At 36.2% G+C, this 26,535-nt stretch overlaps 1 protein-coding gene across 1 annotated transcript; it reads right to left on the bottom strand.

Annotated features, from left to right (window-relative positions):
* On the bottom strand, positions 1 to 24,855 carry SEC62 (SEC62 homolog, preprotein translocation factor). The gene is made up of 8 exons (XM_039236514.1): positions 24,749 to 24,855; positions 17,025 to 17,133; positions 15,986 to 16,091; positions 10,391 to 10,595; positions 10,062 to 10,154; positions 7,046 to 7,106; positions 6,007 to 6,126; positions 1 to 1,853 (listed from the first exon to the last, which is right to left on the bottom strand). The coding sequence occupies exons 1-8, from the start codon at positions 24,782 to 24,784 to the stop codon at positions 1,384 to 1,386; spliced, it is 1,200 nt and encodes a 399-aa protein (XP_039092445.1). The 5' UTR covers positions 24,785 to 24,855; the 3' UTR covers positions 1 to 1,383.
* Between the last annotated feature and the right edge of the window lie 1,680 nt (positions 24,856 to 26,535).

The following is a 26,535-nucleotide window of genomic DNA, read 5'->3' as shown; positions in this document are numbered from 1 at the left end:
AAAAATTCAACATCTTTAGTCAGACACTAGATGGGAAACAGCCTAAAGAAAAAAAAACGACCTACCCACAACACCTATTTGAACTACAAAGCAAAATGCTCACTGTGACTGAAGGAAAATAATTTAACATTATCATTTTAGACGTGTCTAAGTCCAAGGAATGATATTATACTCATAGGTAAACACACGAGTTTTCTGAAAGATTTGTAACTAAGGTATGCAAGACATAAAATCCAGCTGCAAAACTAGTTCAAACCAGTTAAGAGTCCAATGGTTCTCTTATGTTTTCTTTTAGGTTCTTTATTTTAAATTGATATTTTAGAACAGTAAATTATCTTTCATAGCAGTGCCTCCTGGTCTGGTAATACAGTACCTCCTTTCTGAATGTATTGATTTAAGATAAATCAAAGTGAACATTAAGGCGTACAAACAGCTACTTTAAGTCTGCTCTTATTTATTAAGGATCTTTTTAACTCATATTCAAATACATGGAATGTTGGCACAAAACCGAAGCTGCTGTAGAAAGAGCACAGATGTCCTGTGGGTTATTGAAACTTTCATTTCTCTAAAAACATACCCTTACATGGTCTTAATTTTACAAATTTAAGTGTTGAGAAAAATGTCTAAATAATAAGTAACAATTAAAATAAAATGTTTATTTGTAAATTATGTACAGAATACATTTTACTTTACGACAAGGAAATGGGAAGAGCCATCGCCTTCCAACCAATGCTGTTTGCTTTCTCTGATAGAGATGACTATCTTTCTCTGAGTCAGATGTACAAATCAGTTTGGATTTCCTAAGTTGGAAAAGGAAAATTTGTAGCTAAACTAAAAGTGTTGCTGCATCATTACTAGTTGGCTTGTTTCCACAAAATGCTTTTGAACCCTGCTAACTCAGAATCCTAGAAATTCCCTGGTATACTTTTACAATCAACCAAAGCTTAACTATCAAGAACAAGGAGTTTAAGCATTTCATTTTAAAGAAATTGTGAAATGGCTATATAACTATGCAGAATCTGAAATGTTGGTGTTCTCTTTTATCCCTTTTGGTTATTTTAATTAATCTAACAGTAAAAAGCCATACAACTATCAAAAATGCCATTCATCTAAATATCATTGTGGAAAATGCATCTTTGATAACTATCAAAACGATTAAGACCTACTTATTGAAAATTATCAAATAGATACAACTTATAAATGGCTTTAGACTGTACCAATAATAGTATTCTATGAAATGAAGGACTGAATAACTGCTGGGATGTCAAATACATTTCAGCAAATGGATTTTAAGAATGCTACAAATGTCATGTGTACATTAGGATGATCAGCCAACATAGAAAATCCAACCTCTTGCACTTATTTAGTCCCAAATTAGTCAGATTATGATTTTTCATGTGAAGATTTAGTTGTTTCTCCATCATTGTCTTCTTCTTCATCCTCTTCACAATCCCCATCCGTTTGCTGCTCCAGTTCCTCTTTTGTGATCATTTCAAAATCATTCCCATTTCCACTACTGTGCTGGGACCGGTCATCTTCCCTCCTGTCACTGTCTGTGTCCGAATGCCGTTCTCCTCCTGAGCCTTCTGTTCCAGGACTCCCTGGTCCTGCTTTTCCTTCTTCCTCTTCCTTTTTCTCACTGTCTGACTTTTCCTCACTGTCGGACTTCTGCTGCTTTTTGGTTTCAGATTTCTCATCTTTCTTTAAGTCTGCTTTTGGTCCTTTATATTCATGCGTGTACAGAGGCCTGAAGGAGTCAATGAAGCCCACGTCAGCAGTCAGATTTGGCAAGAACCAAAAGTGGTGTCTTCCTCCAGTTATGAGCCAGATGATGAGAAACAGAATGCAACGAGCTGTAGGAGAAAAATGGCTCTAACTGAATAAGTAAAGCATTGACTCAGATAGCAGGGAGTATTTGTTAATAAAAAACTGAGAAAACATTCAGAGTTTATTATTTGCACGTCACATGTACCTTATATACAAACAATGAAATCCTGACTAGTCTAGCAGCAACCACAGTATTCCAGGTGCAGAGCATTCTGCTCCAATCCTGAGGGCACACCTGGCTATGTCGTACATCAATAAGCACAGCTGGATGTTTCAGGATGCGTGAGACCATGGTGTAAGAAAATGGTAACAGATGTAATAAGTTAGGATGAAGGATGTCTTAAGAAGCCTTTAAAAGGGAAAAAGCAAGTCTGCATCCTGACTTTCCTGGACTCTAGTAGGCACTTTTGCCTTTGTGAGGCAATTCCTCTGTAGAAAATTATTAAAAATTATACTCTTTTTGACCATAGTGGTATAAACATAAAATAATACTGCATAGGTTTATTATTACATACATGTGCATACTGATTTAAAAAAAAAATTTAATGCTTATTTATTTTTAAGAGAGAGAGAGAGTTGAGTATGAGCGGAGGATGGGCAGAGAAAGAGAGACACACAGACTCCAGGGCCTGATGTGGGGCTCGAACTCACAAACTTCAAGATCATGATCCGAGCCAGAAGTCGGATACTCAACATACTGAGCCACCCAGGAACCCCACTACTGCTGATTTTAAAAGAAATGAAATACATTTCCAAAGGGCCCTAAGTATTTCATGGGTCCATGGCATGTGCATACTCTAAATGGTGAGTCTTCTAAGTAAAATTACACACTTCTGAACAATAAAAGAACATTTTTCTAGCTACAGTTTTGTTAATATGTCATTTCTGCTTATTTAAGGATGATTCCTCTCCTAATATTAGAAAACAATACTGTGCTAATGAAAGCCAGACTGCTTAAACAAAAAGCACTTGATATTACTCTCAAAATCAAAACTGTGGTTAGATAATGGAAGATTTTGAGAAGTTTATAGTAATAAGTTATCAAAAACACAAACCCTCGTATTACATATAGTGTTCTCTTAATTTACCAGTTATACAGAGCTATGTGATTTTCCTGTTTTGTTTTTTGAGGTCATAACGATCATGCGAATATTATGGACAATTATGACAGATTATGATTTTGTTTTGGTTTGGTTTTCATTTTCTTTACAATTATATCATCATTTTCACATTAGCTCTGAAAAAAGCTCAACCACCTGTGCCTCCTTCATTATTCTGCTTTGGATAAATACATGGAAATAGTTATAGCTTTGACTTTTATGAAGTAGTAATTTCTATTTTCACAAAGAACATAAATATTCTGAAAGACTCTACATAATAATATCTTTTGTAGTACAAATACAAATGGTAAATATGCTTGAAATTATGATTTAAGAATAAATTCCACTGATAAAAGAAATAATGAATGTCTTTTAAGGAGGCTACACATTTTTGCTCCAAATAAAATTATGATACTATTATAGACTTTGTAGGGCTATAAGACCAATGGTCCATAATACGAACTCCTGACTCAAATCTAAGAAAAAGCAATATGGAATGGCAAAAATGAAACTTAAATTTTCCACATATATAAACTGGGCATAGCAGAATCCTAACAGGTTTTACAGTTCTTCCTCTATGGCGTATTAGATTACCAGGGACAAAAGTGGAAGAATCATGGGCAAACCACTGTGATATGTACTCTTACACCATCCTTATACTAAACAGGACACATTTAGAAAACTGCCAAAGGTCTTATACATATTCAGAGTAGCACCAAATTGAATATTTTCACTAATATACAATACTTCATAGGATAATATAAACTAAATATCCAGTCTGTAAGTCGGCTACCCATCAAAACTATTTGAATGTATATTTGGAATTGCAGTGCCTAATAGAAGCAACAAAATGTTGGGTTTGCTTTCTGGTTTAATTTACAAGATTATTTAATCTATAATGCATACTTAAATCCACAGTATATTTAAAATGAAAGATGATAGACAACACTACTGAAAAAGTGATATTTTAAAGAGCAAAATGAAAGAGCTTCAAAATTTTCAGGGATTTGAGAGCCAGAAGATACAATTTGATTCTATCTAATGTCAGATCAAAGTTTATAGCTTCTCATTCTTGATGCAGGTAGTATACTACCACTAGTTAGCTGCTTCACAATCTTAAGATATCATTTCTTGGCCCACAAATGCACTGTGTTACCTGTAGAACCATCAGGGGATTTTCTCAAGGTAACTAAGCTAGAAGATGGAAAATATGAAAGGTGAGTGAAGAAAGCTTCACATATCAGAGATCACAGAGAAAAAACAGAGGCCCATAAACATGATAAGCTGAATGAAAATACTACATAAGCTACTGGGTCCAATTAGTGCCACTAACCCAGGACATCTTATGTCCAGGGTGAAGAGACACGCAAAGTCAAATTGCTAGGGCTATACGAATAATGTTTTATAACATAGCAATCTATTATGTATCACAGAACCTCAGAATAACATGTGCTCAGTTCAGATAATCTTGGTCAAAGTATGTCAGATATTAGGTCAATAATACGATGTTTTTTCTTTTTGTATAGGAAGTACGGACTTATGTCTTGATGGGAACGTAGATTTGTCATTTAGGGAAAATAATCAGAACTTAGTACCATATACCAATATAAAATCTAGATGGATCAAGGAATTATATACTGTATATAAGTTTAAATATCAATACACAACTTTACATAATCTGAGAAAAATTCTCACTTCCTTCTCAAAGTAAAAAGTTAAATTAAATCTCCATACCCTATTTGGAAATAGCTTCAAAGACTAGCATTTTAAGTAAAATAATATGTTTTTTTCATGGTAGGTAATATACTCGTAAAAAATACAAACAAGTATAAAGTACAGTATTAAAATTATTCACAACTATCACCACTATTTATATTTAGGTGCATTTCCTTTCAGTCAGATCCTCCCTGGAACGGATTCCATTTCTTTTCTTTTCTTAAAGTTTATCTTATCTATTTATTTTGAGACAGAATGAAAGAAAGAATCCCAAGCAGCATCTGTGCTGTCAGTACGGAGCCTGACACAGGGCTTGATCTCTGAAACTGTGGGATTATCACCTGAGCCAAAATCAAGAGTTGGACACTTAACTGACTGAGCCAGCCAGGTGCCCTGAGTATCTCCATTCCAGGAAAAACAAAAACAAAAACTTCCTAATTAAACAGGGAAAAAACCCACTTCATTATCTTAATTTTACTGTTTTACTACTAGTGGTAAGAATTTTTTATCTATTTATTAATCATTTGTTTTTAATTTCCTCATTTGAAGTAGGTGATTTTTATATTGTTTTGTTTTTAGCTATAAAGACCCCATTCATCCAGACGTGTAATAAAACATTAGTCTCCTTGTTTGATTTTTAAAAACCATTTTAGGGGCGCCTAGGTGGCTTAGTCGGTTAAGCGTCCGACTTTCGCTTAGGTCATGATCTCGTGGTTCGTGGGTTCGTGCCCCTCGTCGGGCTCTGTGCTGACTGCCAGCTCAGAGCCTGGAGCCTGTTTCAGAGTCTGCGTCTCCCTCTCTCTCTGACCCTCCCCTGCTCACGCTGTCTCTCTCCTAGAAATAAAAGTATTTAAAAATAAAATAAAATAAAATAAAATAAAAACCATTTTAAAACACCTTAATACATCTGGAATTTATTTTGGTGCATGGGTGCAAAATTTTTCCCAAAATGGCATTTACTGAATTGAATATATATTTATTGAGCTTATAGAATTTAAATATTTAATACAAGTTTCATTTGCCTTAAGTAAAAATATAAAAATGTCTTACTAAAATGATTATGTCTAATAAGTGATCAACCATCATAAAAACAGTAAAGTCTCTGTAGCTAAACTTTAAAACATATCTACATGCAGATGAAGACACATTAAATACTTTTTCTTCACAACAGTCCAAATTTAATCAGGTACATCTTCTACCTCAAGCCTAAGCGAGTTTTGGGATGTGACCCAAAACGTAGGTCCATAAAATTCTTGATGTGCCTACATTAGTGTTGCTATTAGGCTTTACTTGAAGCTCCATATTATAACCCAAATTACTTGATATCTACCTTACTGAGATCAAATTTACCAGTAATACTTACCAACAGCAAGAAGAAGAATGCTGGCTACAAAGCAGCCTGCACCCACACTGAGGTAATAAACACCTACTCTCATTTCTGCTGGCCAAAGTGGGAAGAGGGTGGCTGCTATCACTGCAATCACTAGAATAAGAAATGATAAAGTTACATAGAAAACTTTTAGATTAAAATTTAAATGGCTTGGTTGCAATAACAGTGATTACATTCCTAGGGGTCAAAACTGAAAATATAAACATAAAATTGCCATTTTTATAGACAGAAAATGGTAAATTATCAGCTATTTCACATAATTCAACCTAACATTTTAAACAACTACTCTTGGAGATTAGGAATTTTCTAGTATAAATTACATATAATTAGAAAAAATTGTTGTTTAAAAATGTGAAATTGTTAGCTCCTTAAATGATCAACTGCTGCTTTCAAGTAAGGTCTATCTTATTGTCTGAATGTATCTGTCTGCTACATAGAGAAGCTGAAAGAAACCAACACCAAACAACACTAAATCAAAAAGTGATTCCACTGTGAAGATTCTGAGTCTGGGGCGAAGCTCTGACACCTACAAACTGAAATGCTCAACAGGTATTCTGATGGTTTTTCAATAGTTAGGGAAACTGGATACAAGCAGCTCCAGTTTTTTCTAAGTATAGTGGAACCACATGGAATAATCAGGTGAAATCAGAAATATGGTTTTAGGTCTTTAGAAAGCAAGAATGACCAGGATTCAAATTCTACCTCTATCATTTATAAACTAAGTAACTCTGGACAAGTTATTTAACTCCTTCAAGGCTAAGTTACCTTACTGCTCATGATTACTGATCACTGTATTTCTTTATCTGTGGGCCACCTTTACCATTTTTCTACCAGGTTGTTAATCTCTTCATTTTTGCTTTAATGTCTTGTAAATATTTTCCTCAGCTTGTCATTTAACTTCTGACCTTATTTGAAATATATCTCTTTTAAGATAACTATTTTATGTTAAATATTTTTCTCTATGGCTTCTGCACTTTTATTTTCCTTTCTAAATTTTAGAGATTGTACTTACCAAGAATTAATCCCATGACAAATGTTTTAAAGTGGACTGGGTCATATATCCACACAAATACCTAGAAGAATCAAGAAACCCCAGTGCTTAAGGTTACATTAGAAAGTTAAGCTTACTTCTATATTGTATACAACAGTCATTTCCAACTTTTTCACATATAAGAACTAAGTTTCTAAGTAAACAAATTCCAAAGACCTTTCTTTCGGGAGTAATGTTTCTTTGGGTTTATTCAGTTGGAAAATTTTTTTTTAAACTATAAGTTCTGTAATGCACTTAAGTAAATTTCTATGTACTCCCATGTATTTAACAATTTGTTTATGTGTGCAAACCACTGCTTATTTTTGACCCCAAGAGCAGCATCCGTACAACTTTCTGTCGCTAATGTAATGGTGCACACTTGTATAAGGAGAAGCAGTCTGGGATAAGAGCACAGTTTAGAAAGAACTAGCCAGGCCCTGGGTCTATTACAGATCCAGCAGCAATCAACTCTGCCTTATTCCTTCTCACTGATGAAATGCAAAGAAATCATTAATGAAGATCCATGCTTAGTGAACATAAAGACTCATGACTACCTGCAATAATTTCATGGCCTCCTCCCTTGTGGCAGGGTCTGTAGCCCATAAGCTGGGAACCACTGCTTTAAAACTTGATTTACTTTACACAAGAGAAGTTTACTTCATTCAGAGCAATCAGAACTCTACTCCAATCACCATCTAAAATTTCTAGTTTTATCTCTTAGTTTCCATAAATATCAGTACTCTTCCATTTCCTGATTCTAGTTTAACTAGAACTCTGTTGTCTTTTTGATTTGGTCCTATTTGTAACACTGGCGGTTCCACTCCTCTTTTTTAAAACATTAATTTATTTTTTCTATTTGAGAGAGAGAGAGCAAGCAAGCATGTGTATGAGCAGGGGAGAGGGACAGAGGGAGAGAGAGCAGGCTTCACACTCAGCGAAGAGCTCATTCTCATGACCACAAGATCATGACCCAAGCCACAAAGAATCTGAAGCAGGTCGCAGGCTCTGAGCTGTAAGCACAGAGCCCAAGGTGGGGCTCAAACTCATGAACCGTGAGATCATGACCTGAACCGAAGTTGGATGCTTTACTGACTGAGCCACCTAGGTGCCCCCAAGTCAAAAATCAAGAGTTGGGTGCTTCATCAACTGAGCCATCCAGGCACCCACCATTCTTCTTTTTTAAAAAAACTGCACATTTCCCTTAGTAATCAGACCCACAAATATCACTTCTGCCAGTTAGCATTCTAAAAACCAAGTTTTTAAAGACATTTCTCACTTTTAAAAGCTTGAAAACCTGTTGCCTTCTGTAGAACAAGATATAATCTTTTTAGGAATGCAAGCACTCCAGGGGCGCCGGGGTGGCTCAGTCTGTTAAGTGACTGACTTTGATCCAAGTCATGATTTTGCCATTCATGAGTTTTTGAGCCCCGCATTGGGCTCTGTGCTGACAGCTCGGAACCTGGAACCAGCTTCAGATTCTGCGTCTCCCTCTCTCTCTGCCCCTCCTGGCTTGCACTCTGTGCTGTTCTCTCTCAAAAATAAATAAAAACGTTAAACCAAAAATTAAGAAAAAAAAAAAAAAAGAAAAGGAATGCAAGCACTCCTGCTTTTGTGCGGGCTGTGTCCTTCACCTAACAGATCTGTAATTCCTTCCCAGTGTACCTGGTAACCTGCCAATTATCCTTCAAAACTCAGCTCAAGTGTTCAAGGTCTCCAGACCCAACTTATCCTGTCTTGATTAAATTTACTATTCTTCACTGATATTCTCATAACACTCACCAAACTATGATACAGTTATACGTTTAAAAGCTTGTATCTTTGCTAGACTATACGCACCCCAAAAAAAAGAATTTGTCTTATTTATCATGCTTTTCCAAGCACCTATAAAAATATCTTTGCATACAGCTAATATTTGATATTTAACTGAAGGCGTTTGAACTTTCACATTAGGGAAGACCCGTGGTCTTCTATTCCAGTAGTTCTTAACCAAGGATTCCATCAGAAACACCCTGGGACACGTTATACAAAATACACACAAACATGCCACTCCTAGATTCCATACTACATATTCTCATGCAAGTATGTGTAGAATGAGCCAAGAGTACATATTTTCTCAAAAGCTTTCCCAGAATTTCAAACTCATAGCTCTAGGAACCACTACTTTCCATATACTACTTTTGTATTAGGTATAGCAAGAAGAAATATGCCCTGAAACTCACAAGAATTCAATGGCCAGTATATAACTAATGGTTTTGTATTGGTTAAATGACTAAATTAAGCAGTCTTAATGGAAGGCTACCATCACACAAATCCTCCATTACAAAAGAAATAAAAACAACTTCCTTGAGTAAAGCATTAAGTAACACTGGAAATCTCAGGCCTCTAAAGTAGTGTATAGTCAGTGTAAAGTCTGACTAGTAAGAGGCAAAAAACTACTGGTGTCCTTCATTAACCATTCTACTCTTTTTTCTTTAATAGTAAAAGAAATCCTACATTTTAGCTAATAAGCAATTGACCACCAGTACAAAAAGTACATTTCTAAGACTTTACTGCAGGTAGGCATGACCATGTGACTACGTTCTGGCCACTGCAATCCAGGCTAGCTTCCTGGAAGATGTCTATAAAGAGAAGACATGTCCCTTAACTAGCAATTTTGGACCATAAGGTAACCTTTACTAATTGATCCACACAGCTCTACCATAGAGCTGTTACAGCTGTACTAACCTTCAGATTTCATTGATGAGAAACAAGCATCTTTTCTGTTTTCAGCCATTGTTATTTCAGGTTTCCTATTACTCACAGACAGCTGAACCTAATTCTGACTAATATCCTATACTTTTTATAACACTATTTCAGAGAAATTATTCATTTTTTAAAAAGTAGTATCTACATGTTTAGATTTACCAAAATTACTTCTTTTCTTAGTAAAGTCATCAAAGATAATTCTAAAAACTCCTATGGAAAACTGGATTTCTATTTATAAGGTAGATACTCTCACCTCATTTCCATCCAGAAAAACTTGGTCATCATGTGGCTCAAGTTTGAATTTTTTCTTAGTTTCCTTCTTTTTAGGAGTTCCTGGAGTTTCTTCCTTGAAACACAAGAAGAAGAAAAAAAAACACACAAAAAGCAAATACAGTAAGATTTTCATTCATATAATCAAAGAAAGTTTCACTATTTGAGTGAGACACAGAAATAAAAATTCTCAATCATGGTATTCATAATAACCCTAAGTGGTTGTTGCGCAGCATTTATAAAATGCTCATGTGCCAGTGATCATGTGCAAATAATAATTTTTTATCTTTACTTAAATTTAGCTGAAATCACCTTTTTGGATTCTTCCTTTTCACCATCTTTTTTTTTTTCTTTTTCCTTTTTCGTCTTTTCATCCTTTAGATTTTCTTTCCTGCTCTTTTTATCTTCTTCCTTTCCACTTTCAGCTTTTCCTTTCTCTTTTTCTTTTTTTATGTCTTTATCATACTTCATTTTCATTACTTTTAGTGCCCGGTGAAAAAACTGCTTCTTTAAAAGCCTATGGGAAAAATGGCATGACATTACATCCCTTATCAATTATACAGATATAGACTGAAAAGAAAAAAGACACTAAACCAGAAAAAAATGAGCAAAGATAAAGATACCCTGCAAGTCATGAAAGAAATTACAACTAGCAAATTCATGGAAAAATAGTCAACACACCTCTAATCAAAAAACTGTGCTGCCAATTTAATTACATAAAAAATTTCAACCTAATTTTTATTTTTCAACCATATAATTTAGATAGAAGATTTTATAGGTTTGGAATTATCCTTATGAAACTTTTCTCTGAATTAAGAACAAGTCAAGATGGTGCTTTATTTAATGTTAAATTTCAAATTCAAGAGCAGATATAAGGGGAAAATAAATATATCAATTTAAGAAATATCAGATTTAAAATGTGCCCATGAGGGGCGCCCGGGTGGCGTAGTCGGTTAAGCGTCCGACTTTCGCTCGGGTCATGATCTCGCGGTTCGTGGGTTCGAGCCCCGCGTCGGGCTCTGTGCTGACTGCCAGCTCAGAGCCTGGAGCCTGTTTCAGTCTGTGACTCCCTCTCTCTCTGACCCTCCCCTGCTCACGCTATCTCTCTCTCTCTCCTAGAAATAAATAAAAAACATTTAAAAAAAAAATTTAAAAAAAAAAAATAAAATAAAATAAAATAAAATGTGCCCATGATTTGACTGATCTCAATCATGTTTTCAGCAGTCTTTTCTTGATGTTATTTTTTTCTCTCACGGTTCAGCCTGCCATTATTAAAAAATATCTTCAATTAAGTAATGAGTAATTAAATATGCTGAGGTGAAATTCCTGGACTCTGAAAACAACTACTACAGGAACAAACTGAAAATTGTACAATATATTGGCAAAACACCAACAAGTATTCCTTGTTTCACTAATTTCTCTCAATACATTGTTCTTTATTCAGTAATTACTTTTTTAAAACATACCTACCTGAGGGCTTTTACATTATATGCCCACTTTGCCTAGAATGCTCTTCCTTCAATTAAGAATTTCCTTTTGGTTCATTCTCTTACTTCCTTCAAATGTTACCTTCTCAACTAGCCCTATCCTTCTTAAAATTATAAACCCACCCCCATCCTCTCTCCTGTTTCCTGTTATCCTAGCCATTGCCTTCATCTTCTAACTTAATATATAATTTATGTCTGTCTGCTCCCTTGACTAGATTATAAACTACTTAAGATATCTTTGCTTTATTCATTTCTTTGATGAGTTTAGAAGGCCCTAAATTAAGTCAATCTTAAGTGGTAATTCGTTTCTAGCCTCACATCTACTCAAGAAACTGGGTTGCCCTTACCTTTGTTACCTAAAAACCATCCTTTCAAATCTTATGTCCAGTTTCAGAGTTCCTGATTTGCTTCTTCATTCCTTCCTTGATAATGTACAACTGCCAAAACACAACCTACAAACTAAGTCTCACTGCCACCATCTGTGCCTGTTGACTATCCACCATTCTACCTCCACTAATGCCTGCTCCAGTACATCATACTACTTGTTAATTAGATGCTTTCTTCCTCCAATGACCACTTATTTCTGGTCATTATGCTGTGCCCTCTGAGGCATCTGCTTTGAACTGCCTGGCTGGCCTTTATTCTGCTGCCCAATCAGTGGACTCCATGTACATCTCCACAAAACTAATTTCTAGGTCTTCTCATTTGGCCTTCTACTTGTTCAGATCTACATAGCATAAAACTCTGCAACTGTGTGAAATGCCTCAAAGACTGTACCATCACCTGCTACCCATGTGCAGTTCATTCTTGAACATCACAGGTTTGCACCATACAGGTCCATTTATACATGGATTATTTTAAAATAAATACAGCATGTCCTATAAATGTATTTTCTCCTTCCTATGATTTCCTTAATAACATTTTTTCTCTAGCTTACTTTATTGTAAGAACACAGCATGTAACACATATACAAAATACAAGTTAACTAACTGTTTATGTTATTGGTAAGACTTCTGGTCAATGATAAGCTATTAGTAGTTAAGTGGGAGGAAGTTAAAAATATGGATTTTTTACTTTGTGGGGGGTTGACACTCCTTAAGCCTCAGGTTGTTCAAGGGTCAACCACAGACTATTAACCAATGAAATTGGTGTTGAAAGTGTCATATTCAGGTACATGAGTTCAAATACCACCTCTACCACTTAACTATGTGGGACTGGGTAAATTATTTAATTTCAGTAAAATTTCTAAAATGGGGTATCTATCTCACAATCACATGTAGATTGTTTATAGCATGGTGCCTGGAATACATGTACTCAAAGTAAGCAAAATTTGCTATAGCAAAACCTTAAATTTCATTTAAGAGTTACAGAATATACACATACTTTGGTTTCATATTATTATATTATAGCATCAATCTGTTCATTAATAAGTAAAATTATTGACATGTTCCTTGACAGGTCTTTAAAGAATGGCTACTTAAACTCACTCTATGATTGGAAAAGTGAGATGACATTTAGTATTGTAATAAAACCAGTGCCTTCATTTATTTAACACATCATATAGTACAAATCACTCACAGAAAGCTCTCTTGCATTTACACAGAACTACTTTCTTCTTCCAGTATGTTGTGTCCCCTTTGCCAGGACTGACTGTCCTTTCTCCCATTGTTTGTTGCGTAATCACCTATTTATGTTTCAAATTTTGATTAAACCTTTTCTCTGTGAAGCCATTCTTGAAGTTTTCTCATCCCTGTCTTCCTTACAGAACACAGTGCATTATAATAATAATATAATAATAATAAAATATATTAATATATAATAATAATAAAAAGGCTAGAATGTATACTTTGGATGTGGGGACCAAGTCACAGTCATCTTTGTATTCTTGGGGCCTGGAATACAACAGATATTTGATAACTGTCTATTGAATATACAAATGGATTCTTAAAAGCAGCTTATGGGAAGTCATTAAATTGTTTATATTTTTTCCTCATCTCTTATTTTTTTTCAGGTTTAACAAACATTTATTGAAGCCAGACAGCTGTTTTTCACCCATGTAGCAATGGTGACATTTTATTAAATGCTCACACTGTGCTTATTGCTACGGAGTTACACTTAAGCAGAAAACAGTCCTACAATTGTCTTCAGATATGGCTGGCAAGGAATTTTTAAAAATGATTTTTATGCAACATTCTAAAATAGTTTAGGGCTATAATGTATGAACTAACTTTAAAATGCTGTAGGACCTTAGATACAAAGATTAATGTAGGCTGGAGGACCTGTGGAATAGCACATGGTAGAGACAGAACTTGAGGGATATTTATATTGAGAGGCAGGCAGGATAGAGGGAAAAAAACCATTTGGGGAAAATGGCAGGTTATGATCAATGAAAGACCAGAAGAGAGCATGAGGGCGGGATATGAATGACAGTGAGAAAGACATTACTAGACGAGTGGGTTGGAGGTGCAAAGTCACATGCAGAGTTAGAACGGTGCTAGATTTAAAGATTTATACCCAAAGCAGGCCATTAAGAGGCAGGGAGCATATCAGAAAAGGTTGCTCTGTGTATGATCCTACATTTTCCTGTTTTATTTTTCTTCAGACTCCCTCAAGTCTACTTATCAGCTTCATAAAATGAGACTAGACAAATATCTCTTCGTGGTTTTATTTGTAGTCAGGCTGGAACCCATGAGGGCTGAGCATGGCTGTTATCAGAAGTGGCTCTGAAACATTCAGGTAGTTACGCTTCTCTACTTTCATGCAAAAAGGATATAAACAACCTGGTATGAAGGGGAATAGCCACCACAATGAAAAGTGAGTGTATCACTAGGTCTTTAGGGCTTTTCATATAGTAAGTATCAAGGCTCCTAAAAAGATAAGAAATGTGAATTAATACTTGCTGCTCTGTCTGGGCTCACAGATTTAATACTCAAATAGTACTGACAGATGAATCCTTCATCTTAATTTTTGCTTCATTAAATGCATAATCATTTAGTTGGAAGAGGTAGTATATTGCAGTGGCTAAGAGCATGGAGTATGGAGCTAGAGTGTTGGATTTAGAATTCTGGCTCTATCACTTATTGGCTGTGTGCCCTTGGGCAAATCTAATAAATGTAGATTAAACAAACCAGCTTCTCTGTTTTTGCATGTATAGTACCTCTTAATTTTCACACCACATGTAAAACATAAATCTATTTTTGAGGCAGGCAGGGAAATTTGCACTTTGGATGTCTACAGAAATGGCTGTATAGAAAAATACGAGGTACACCACTGTTAGCTCATTCCTGCCTTAAGGGTGAAATTTTCATGGTTTCTGAAAGGTCCAAAAGTGACTCTAGTTTTCGGCAACTAAGAACATTTTGTTCTGTTTTAAAGAGAGAGAGTGAGTGAGCTGGGTAGAGGAGCAGAAGTAGAAGATTCATACTCAGTGTGGAGCTCAACGTGGAGGTCAATCCCATGACGCTGGGATCATGACTTGAGCTGAAATCAAGAACCAGATGCTCAACTGACTGAGTCCTGCAGGTGCCCCTAACTTCACAGTTTTAAAACGAGGTTGTGAAACAGTGGTTTTTAGAGAGGTGTTATGGGGCTGATACTTTCAGTGCCATTAAACATATTAGCAAATACTACATGTATGTCCCTACCAAACATAAAATAATCTAAAATGTTAGATCCCTACCAATTATAAAGTTCAGTCATAAAGACAAAATTTGGTTTGTTAACATCTTTATAAATATGCTTAATCATTAAGTAGTAAGTAAGCCAAAAGAAAAAACTGAAAGAAAAATCAGTATACTTATTTCTAAGAGGAAAGTGGTTTTTGTATACCACTCACCATCAGAAGTTTTTCCCAAAGGAGAAAGACCTATTATGAAAAACATGGATATGTTACTGAACTATCTATGCCTCACCATGGAATCAAGAATAGGCAGATGTTGTAGTTGCCTTGATTTTACAAGGAATACATCAGCAATCACTAAACAAAATAAGGAAGGGTACCTAACTAACTAACCCCATACAGGCACAAAAACAAACAATCCAGATATAACAGATCTATTAGGAATCCCTGCCAAAGTTTTAGGAAAGACTCCATAGCCATTTGCGCTAGAAAAGAAAGAGTTTTTGGTTACTTTTGACACTGGTATAGAAGATTTGTATTGTTGATCTTTCAGTTCAGTCAGCCTAGCAAATGTATAAGTGTAACATAATACAAATTAAAATTATGAAAATATCATAGTCCAATACCAAATAAATGCATTTCCAAATGTACTGAAAAAAATCCAGGTTATATGTAAAAGTTATTTGAGCTATGCTGTAATATCACTACATTTAATGAAAAAATGGGTAAGGAGCTTCAGGACTATGGCAAGCATTTTGAAATTACTACTGATGTTATCCATCACTAAGAAATAAACACTACCTGTTGCAGTAGTCAACCACAGACTCCCTTGTTGTAAATAAAGCTTCCTCTCCTTTCTTGGCCTTTGCCCACTTTGAATCCAAAAGGCAATCCACTGCTTTTGAAGCTAAAGAAGAAATTTATCATTTTAAATTATGTATACATGGGAATTAATATCTAAGTAATAATTTATAAGGTATTCTGGCATCTTAAAATAGAACCAAATTCAAAGGAAATTAAGTCAGACATGATCATGATAAACAATTCCTCAAAACCTCAATCTGTGAAACATAGCAATAAGCATTTTTTTAAAGTAATGCTGAGAAATAACTGACATTCAAAAATATGAAAACAAGAAATATTATGTAGAAATGTTCTAAACAAAAACATGTAAATCATTATAAGACTCACTGTATTAAATAATCACAATTAAATGTAGATTAAACAAACCAAAACTCTTCCCCTTTCACAGTAATAAAAATTGTCATTAATTTACCATGACCCACTGAAAAATAAACTCTGTGAACAATCTATTGCTATCACTAGAAGCATCTATAGGTCTGAAGAGATTAGCATTTATTTTTATATTATTTCTTTCAATCACTATTTATAAGCTATGGAGCCATATTATAGAGGATATTAGCTTAAAATGAGGTCTTTTGGATTATGTGAAGAACCAAAGCTCCTACACTGGTTCCAATCAACTTGCTTCACACTGAATTCTATTCCAGAGTTTTATAAGTCTGTATGTATCTTCATACATATGTATATACGAAGATATGTATCTTCAAGTACATATACTATCTGAACAAAATATAGTATTAATACTGAAAATAAATTCCATTAAAAAAATTTGCAACTAATATTATTACAAAGCACTTTCTTTTCTCTTTTTACCATTGACATTTCCAATCAAAGGATAATCAATTGCCTTATGCCCATCACCCAGCTGCATCTTTGTATAATACTTGGAAAGCACTTTTAAAATGTCTATATATCTGAAATTTAGGTATCTTCATAAAATATGTACACTACTATAACTTTACTAATATAATCCTACCAATAAAATAATCAACTCGGTGCCCCATCATATTGGTGGACTTTGTTGGACAGTTGAATCGAAGATACTTGGCTACAGCCTTCTCTTCTTTAGATGGTTCACCAACTTCCTGCAAAATAAGAATATTTAGTGTAATCATTTACTTCACAAATTCATGAGCTGAATTTACTTATGTCCTACAAATCTTTTAAAGTGGAGTATAAGCCTTTATTTCAAGTTTTCTCTGGAGCAGATCTGGTAATACATACAAAATACAAAATAGAGATTTTAAAAATTACATGTTTTTCAAATACTTGTTGATAGGACCAAAACCTGCCTCTTTACCTCAGCTAAGCCATTTATTTTGAGTTGTTTTTCCAGTATGATAACTACTTTGTATTAGCTCACCTTCACTCTTGCCTGGTCTCTTTTTATAAGCCACAAAGGAATAATTTAAAAGATAAAAGGTTGCCAGCAGTGAATGCCCAAATGTCAAAATAAGTAGAAACAGGTGTCATAAGTAAATGTTAAATTTAACAGTCAAAGCTATGTACCCTGAACAATGGACAACAAACTGTAGAAAGAATTCTCAAATTAACCAGAGAAATCTGTCCCAGCATGGGAGCCTTAATACTACTATTTCAGATACTAAAGATGTGTATTCTATTCTCTTTCAATTACTCCTGTGTACTTATTCTCCCCACCCATATACTGAAGAAAATTAAAGCAGTCTACATTTGTATACATCTGATATAAATATATTTTTAGAAGTTGTTATAGTGCTATAAACTACGAAAACAAAAAAGTACTGTCTTTAATTACATGTGTAAGCATTACGGAGAGCACTCAAGCACTATTTCCAGCAATGTGTAATCTAAATGTGAATGATTTCGGGAAAGTCTGTTTCTTAAATGAAGCGTCAATTATTAGTAAAGAATTATCTGCCAAGAATCTAGGATGCTGAAAACAATGCTAAAGACAGTTATGTTTTAGATAAGACATTCTAATAACACAAAATAGAAAAAATAATCCAAATCAGTCTTTATGTCAGTTTTCCCACAAATTTCAGATACGTCTGAATTCAATTATGTTTCATAAAAATGAGGAACAATTAACAAATCAAGCTACCAGCTTCAATTTTATCCTGAAAAGGAGTAATTTGTTGAAGTGACAGCCTGTGCTTTGGTTGTTAAATCACCTGGCAGCTACTTCTTATATTTCTTCCTCTGCATTTTCCAAATCCTCTTTTCCCAACTGCCCAATTAACAATGTATGATTCTTATACTCTGCAACTACCCCATCTGTGGGTTACATGTGGCAATAAATATTAAAAGCTCAAGCTATTCAATCCAAATGAAGACTATAGTAAAAACCAAATATTTGTATGAATAAAAAATCTTTAGTTTTATATAGAAAAATATGTATCATAGAAATATAGAATCTTAAAACATTGCATTTCAAAATTAACACTATTAACAAAATTAATTCACAAAATTTAACACTCCTGGTTCACTAAAATCTATAAGGTTCATCATAATAATTTGGGGCCTAGCCACAAAATATACTTTTTGACACACTAAAAGGTGGAAAAGTCTGTATTTCAATTTTTGTGTTTTTTAAAACTATTTATTTTGAGAGAGAGCGTGCACAAACGGGAAAGGCAGAGAGAGAGGGAGAGAGATAATTCCAAGCAGGCTTTGTGCTATCAATGTAGAGCCTGACACTGGGCTCCATCTCATGAATCATGAGATCATGACTTGAGCCAAAATCAAGAGTTGGATGCTTAACCAACTAAGCCACCCAGGCACCCCGGTACTTCAATTTTTGAAATCACGCTAAAATATATTAACATGTTAGTATCATGTTAAATGATAGTATTAAATTATAGTTGTATAATACAATGCATTTCTTAAGAGGCTCATCTATTAGAAATAATATCCTACATATTTGTGTATTCAAAAAAGTAATATTACAGATAGTTGAAAATGAGCTACTACTAACTGGCTTGTAGAAACCAATTCTATTTTATTATTACATCCACATATGCTCATTTTTTTTTCTCATTTGCTACATCTGCTGTCAATGTAAAGTTTTATGTAATTAACTGATTAGTTGTTACTGTACACGCTTGGTTAAAAATAACCATGGGAAGTAAGTCTAGATATACATAAAATACATACTTACTGAGTGTTTACCCTAGAATACTGTTAGGTGCTTCAGTTAATACTAAAATTTGTAAGGTATATCTCTTTTGTTATAATTATCCAGAATAGCAATTGTTATTTTCATATCATACATTTTTCTCAAGCACATCAACTTTAGGCATGACAAGTCTATACTCATACTAGCACTCAATCAAACCATTTGCTAAACACAGGTATAAATATACTCATCTACTGATTTGTTGACAGAGGCATCACATGTAAAATCTGATATGAGGATACACAAGAAATGGAAGTCTATTCTACTATTATATAGTAGGGAATCTGATACTACATGAATCAATAACACTTTTAAACCTCACTTTAACAATTAACTTCAAAGTTCACCAAGCTCTTCTAACAACATCAAGAAAGACTCAATCTATTTTTATTTCTTTTCCCTCCTCTGTAAATTAAAGATACTAAGCAACGATGAACAGAAGAGACCCAGAAAATATGGGCTTGGATAATCTTACCCAAGTAGACACAGTTAATCCATTGATACTTTTTATAAGTGTCAATAATTTCCTTTGAAGTAATTCCCTAGAAATGTAGTGAATTCTATCAAGATAATGGTATTATAACACAACTGATAACCTTCCTTGGTCCTTCTTCAAGTTCAAATCATTAATAAGTTTCTAATTTGTTTTGTGAAATATTATGAAACGATGATTATACCACATGTAAGTTATACTGCAGAATGCCTTTAAGTGAAAAGTACAGAATTTGTGCCATCTGCTGGGGCTCTGAAGCCAGAAAGAAAGGTTTCTATAGAAGACTATCAAGAGAACATGACCATGGAGAGCTGGTTAGATAGATCCTACCACGGAGTCACTCCCACTGCTGCCCTGCTGCAGCCTTAAGAGTATAAAACAGTCTTACTCTCTTCCTGTTTATACTTTAGACTATAGTACTTTCCCCTCTTTGTTCTCCTTTGATGTGACCAAATCTTCAGAGTATTTTCATAACTTTTCTAGAAACTTAACAAAAAAGTGAAGACCTTTTGGGAATAACATCACCACTAATACAGAGAAGCCAAGGGTGCCTGGGTGGCCCAGTTAAATGTTGACTCTTGGTTTCAGTTCAGGTCATGATCTCATGGTTTTGTCAGCCTCTGCACTGACAACATGGAGCCTGCTTGGGATTCTCCCTCTCCCTCTCCCTCTCAAAATAAAAAAAAATTTTAAATCTTAAAAAAAAAAAAAAGAAGCCAGGTCTTCAACCCTCAAATGAAGAGAACTTTATAGCTCAATGAATAAGCTCAAATGTCTTAGAAAGTGAAAAGCCAATAGGTTTTTGAGGCTAGACTGCCATCTTTGCACCCAAATACCAAGATGCTGGCTGCTTCAACTCACAATCCAAAATTATACAAGCTGGTTAGAACACTTTCTTTTAATTACTTAAATACTATTTTTACTTTAAAATAGATCAACAGGCAAATACTATAATAAAATAGGAGTTAACATTTTTAGCTGCATTTTATTTTAGCCAGTACTTAGGATAATTTTTTTGAGAAAAAGTATTAGCTTAAGAACCAGTAAGCCAGTCTTTGGGACCCCTGGGTGGCTCAGTCAGGTTTAAGTGTCCAATTTGGTTTTAGCTCAGATCATGATCTCATAGTTTCTTGGGCTTGAGCCCCCTGTTGGGCTCTGCGCTAACAACGTGGAGCCTGCTTGGAATTCTCTCCCCCCAACTTTTGCCCCTTCCCACCTCGTGCTGTCCTGGTTTCTCTCAAAAATAAATAAATAAACTTAAAAAAAAATAAGCCAGTCTTCAACCTTACAGAATGTTTTTCATTGCTATATTCAGTAGAAATAAGTTTGGTTGATTTGTCAAGTGAAGTAAGCAAAAAAGAAAAGGTTAGTCAACAAATTATAAATTTGTATCTTCATACAAGCAGTATAAAATATTTGAGAAATGCAAATAAATTAACAGAGTAAAATCTGAAAGCTGGAGGGGGCCTTAGATAAATTATCTGCTTTAAATTACACAGCATGTTACTAATAAACCTTCAGAAGAATCTCTGTATATACCCCCTCAACCCCGCACCCCACCCCCACTGCTTGACTCCTATTGCAAGCCCTCAGTTAAGCCTCTGGGGGAGTTTTCAGATTTAGGACTAGCTTCCTAGGTTCTTTCTACTTTCTTCATAAAGTCTCAGAGAGTCAGATTATATAGTCACAAACTTTCTCCTTCCTTCCCTTTTCTGAAATTAAGCATATAGGCCCATGATATGTCAGGGTTTTATTGCTAGGAAGACAGATGGGTACAATAAAATTAATTGAGATGCAGATTATAAAAGTTCTAAGAACTAGTAAGCCATTTAAATGTCCCAAAACTCAACTGAATACACATAAGCAGAATACTAAATGGGGTGTTTCTCTCTTTAGCAGGGACAAGTCATGTTAAATCTTTATGTTATAGTATTTAATATAAGAATTTCAGGATAAAAGTATTTCAGAACAATTCTTAAAATTATTTTTATTTTATCACTGGGGAGGTAGAAAGAACACTCAACTGGGAACCAGAAGACTTGATCTAAATCTGGTTTTACTACCTTGATGAGTGACTCTGGGTCAAGTCACAAAACCTCATTGAACCTTAGTTCATCTATAAAATGATAGTGATATATTAGATCAGTAAGTTTTATACTAGTAACACTTTTAGATGTAGGTCCTAAAAACAGTTTAAAGGACGATCAGTATGGGATGATATTAGTGGGGTACCGAGGTTATACAGCTTTACCATCTTGCATTCCTTAAGAACTACACTTGTGCAAAAGAATTCCAAACAAATTCTACTATCTGAAAATCCTCCTCAACTTTAAACTTTCATGATACTAGGCCAGTAAGCACTTTGTTAACCAATACGCACATACTGTATATTTTTTAAAACTTACGCAATTCATTTCTTAAATCTTAAAAATTATTTATTTTCAAATGGTTCACTAATTTGGATTGAAATCACTCTCATTTGAGAATCTGAATCATTAAGATCTCCTAACATTAATAAACATGTGGCTCATTTCCAGTTCTCAATGATCAGTAAAGTGAATCTAAGAAGAAAATGTGACAAAATAGTCCACTTCTTTCCAACTCTGATAGGGTATCAGAATCTGAAATTATGCAACACTAGAAAAAGCAAATGAATTAGCTACTTTTCCAAACTCTGATACCATACCAATCATTTTCTCCAATGTACAAATTACAATTCAAGGTCACTTGAATTTATTAAACCTAAGAATCTTTTCTAAACATGAAACATCAGGTAACCAACAGGAAATTCAGGTCTTACAAAAGAATCTTTTCTGTAACTTAAACTGTGAACTTTGACATTACATTTGGTCTTTTTGTCTAAAGTAAGGCCAATATTACAGTTTCTGATTTCGGGGTTGGGGGGGGAGACCCAAGGACAATATAAGATATTGTACATTTTTATTAATTTGATAACACTGCACAGTAGCACTCCAAGTAGCAATCCCAAGATCTCCACAACATTCTAGCACTGCTATGTGTAAACCTCCAGGTTGGATATAATAAATGTTAATATATTTTCATTTAGGAATATGCCAAGCTGATTTTTAACAACTGGATCTTCACATATTTATCTGATTCTCAAATAAACAGTACTAGGTAAGTAGCTATACTTTATGGAATTCACAACCTAATGGTTTATTTACTGAATAGACAGCTGTTCATCTTTCTTCAGTATATCGGAGTGCTTCACAAAAACCAAAACCACCCTAAATCTTTCATCCTTCTGGAGAAGGGAAAAGGAAGGGGTTATATGCCAAACACTCTTAATAACTTCTATAACCTTTAACAACAAATCACTGACTCACCTGTTTTTCACAACAACCCTACACCTCCTTTTTTTGAGGTACATATCCTTTTTTACAATGTGTAAATTGAGGTAAAAAGTTAAGTAACTTGCCAAAGTTACACAACTAGTATCAGTGAAACTAGGGTGCAAACAGAACACACTGGCTCAAGTTTTAGCTCCCGGCCACTACCCCTACTATACAGCTTCTTAATCTACCTTACTCTTTAATATAGGATCAAAGCTGGGGGGTAAAAAAAAAAAAAAAAAAAAAGGCAGCTTTTCAAAAGTGAATAAGGATCACCTTCACAATGTTAAAGGTGAAATTGTGCAAATAATGTGTATTAAAGAGCATAAAATGTACTCTGGGATATACGTACAGTTAAGTACAAATCTGACTGGCAACTTCAGTACAAATTCTAAGGAAAGTTACTGTATATCCATACCCCACCAATAACACTAAATTCCGAAACTAGGAATAGTATAATCAGAAATTTCTTCCATAATCCCCTTAAACCCTTGGAACTTGGGGCAATTTGTCTCGTAGACTTTCTTACTTCTGCCCAATTCCAAAATCCCAAATTTACTGACCACTGGCATCTTTTTCCTCCTAGTACTTCACAGCCTTCGGGAGAATTTTAACTTGCACGGCTCAAATCACCTGTGGTGTCGTCCAATTAAGTGATAGTTTTTGTTTTTTTTTTTTTAATGGAGAAATAAAACATTACATAGGGGAAAAAAATCATTCGAAGCAACGAAATACTAAGAAACAGAAAGACAATGGTGAGCGTTAACAATCTGTGATTAGTATATTAACAACTTACAACATTATATCCGTTTATGATAACCTACGAAGGTTTCTAGGCAGATAAGCTTATGAGGCAACGGACTCATAAAAAACATCCCGAGTCCAAGATGTTCCATACATTTAATCTTCTTGGCAAAAAGCTAGAACCACAGGGGAACCGGCAGGGGAGATACGCACAGATGACAGGCATGTGGAATGAGGGAGGGATGTTATGTAGGCTCTGAGAATGACACACTGGCATGTGAAAGGTTTCTGGGCGCGACCAGGTCGTTGTAGGACCAACGAGGTTGTGTTTATTTACACTGTGTCGCCTGAAAGCCGGAAAGCTTCAACTGCACTGTTCCGAGCACGGAGAAGGGGGGGGGGGGTCCTACGCAGCTGAACATCTGGAGAGGCAGCCCGTCGCCTAGGCCCCCGGGGCTGCTGACCAAACCCAGATGACTCCCGCTTCCACGGTCCTCCCGTTGGCGCACAAAGAACCGACTGCTTTAGGTCAGTCCTCCGCCTCCTCCTACCCTAATTACCATGGCCTTAATTTCGGGATAACGAAGGCGAGAGGCTGAGGTAGGAAAGGGAGGGGAGGAGCCCGGGGAGGTCGGCGTCTGAGCTCGCGAGGAGGCCTGGGCCGGAGCAGTCACAGGAATCCCAGGCTGGCGGACGCGCCTCCGCCGCCCATTCCGAGCGCGGCGCCTCTCACCTTCCGCCGCTGCCCCACCGCCTCCGCCTCGGTCTCGGCTGTCGCCAACACCGCCCCCCCCTCAGGCCCCTCACAACGACGCAGCCCGCACCCGGGGGCCTCGCGGAGAAACCGCCGCCCCCTCTTGCCCTCGGTTTCGCTCGCCTTCCCGGGGGCTTCCCTCGCTTCCTCTACTCCCGAGCGCCCTGAAGCCCCCTACCCCAGGGCTCGCCTTTACTACCTGGATCCGCTTCTTGTGTCGCCTGCGTTCCGCCATGTTGGCCGCTCCGCCCGGTTCCCTCTGACGTGGAACGAGGGGGGCGGGGGGGAAGTGGGTGGAAACCTCGCGAGACCGGGCCGTGGTCCCGTTATGTAATCTGGCGGCTGGCGGCTAGCGTCCGGCGCCCGCGGAGGGAGAAGGTCCGGGGGAGGCTGGGCCCCGCGCGGACCGTGTTGACGCCTTCTCTTTCCTCTTCCCTCGTCTCCTTTTGGTGCGGGAACTGGAAATCTCTGGGACCAGAAGGAAATATGAGAAGTGGCTCAGAGAACAGAAGGGTTGGAAAGAGTCCTTGGTTCTCAAACCTGACTGAGCATCTGACTCACCTGGGAACTACTAAAATACAGATTCCCGGGCCCCACCCCACTCAGGGTAGTACGTTTGGGGTGGGGCTTTTAGAGAGAGATAGTATTACTAAAGACTCAGGGAATCCAGACGTCTCTGTGGCAATTCCTATATGTTCAATGAGTCCTGACCTACCCACTCCCCATGTGTAAATTCTTTTAATCCCATTTAAAAGATGGGAAAACAAAGAACTGAGGGCAGAGATATGAACTGATTTATCTTGTCTCCAGTTGATAGACAGCAGAATTGAGACCTAAGCTAATTTTCTTTTACCATATGAAGTATGAGGTAGTATGTCTCACCTAAAACAAAGCTTGGATTCTCCATTCCATTTTCTGCCTTGCTTCTCAAAAGTGACCTTTAGAATCCAAGAGTCGGAACCTAGGGAAGTACAAGCAACTAGTAAGATAAATGGGAGAGAGAGCCTAAAAAGTTGGGAGTGAATTACTCTTAAAACTATTATTATCTTAGGGATTCTTTACCATGCTTACAGCTTAATTTCAAAAAACCGTATCTGTCTCCTGGATTTCTCCACTGAATGTCCCAATTAAAAAATCACTTCATGGGGCACCTGGCTAGCCCAGTCTGTAGAGCACAGGACTCTGGATCTTGGGGTTGTGAGTTCAAGCCCCACCTTGGGTGTAGAATTTCCTTAAGGAAAATTAAAATGGAAATAAAAATCACCACCTCCCCTACAAAACCTGCCCCCTTTGCTATATTTTAAAATTCTGATAACTTCATCACTGTTCAGTTACTCATATTAGAAACTTTGAAGGTATCCCAACCATGCTTCTCTGTCCATCAGTCACCACTCCAATGGATTCTACAACTGAGATGTCTGGAATTCTTCCCTTCCTCACCATTCTTACTGCCATTGCTTTGATCAGGTCTTTAGCATTACTACCAGAACTACTGTTGCGAGAGCCTCCTAATCATTCTCCCCAACTCTACCCTCTGAATGCTACAGGCCATCTTCCACTCCCCCACCCCATGGCTTCCCAATTGTGTACAACATTCATGGTGGCTAATGTTCACACAAGCCAAATGTCAAATTTCTTTTATTTAATATTTATATAAAAGCAGCTCAAACACTCTTTCCAGCACTCTATTTACATATTTGATGGCTGATGGAGGTAGCAAGGAGTTTATCCTAGCCACTTCTTGCTCCGGTTTCCATTTGATTTAAAATCTGACTCCTGTCATTTGACCGTTCTTTCTTTCCCAAATGGGGAGCATTGAAGAGCGCCTGGGTGGCTTACTGGTTATACCAAAAGGGGAGCATTGCTTCTTCCTGTCTTTTGCCCAAGCAAAACTTTTCTTTGCCCCTGAGCCCTGTGACTTCTTCTCCCTAGGGCTCTTTCTGAAAGTTAGATTTTTCTTGCTTCATAGAATAGAGAAATAGAGGT

Source organism: Hyaena hyaena, unplaced genomic scaffold, assembly GCF_003009895.1.
Source record: "Hyaena hyaena isolate Hyena2069 unplaced genomic scaffold, ASM300989v1 scaffold_112, whole genome shotgun sequence".
NCBI lineage: Eukaryota > Metazoa > Chordata > Mammalia > Carnivora > Hyaenidae > Hyaena > Hyaena hyaena.
Note: the sequence above shows the minus strand (reverse complement) of the source record. Positions and strands in the feature narration are given on the sequence as shown.

Bases quoted from the DNA above. Each gene is read 5' to 3' on its own strand.
- SEC62 (XM_039236514.1), bottom strand. From the start codon at position 24,784: ATGGCGGAACGCAGGCGACACAAGAAGCGGATCCAG. The intron at 16,092-17,024 runs GTAGGATTATAT...TTTCTTCTTTAG, and splicing joins CCGAGTTGATTATTTTATTG to CTTCAAAAGCAGTGGATTGC. The intron at 1,854-6,006 runs GTAAGTATTACT...TTTCTCCTACAG, and splicing joins CATTCTTCTTCTTGCTGTTG to CTCGTTGCATTCTGTTTCTC.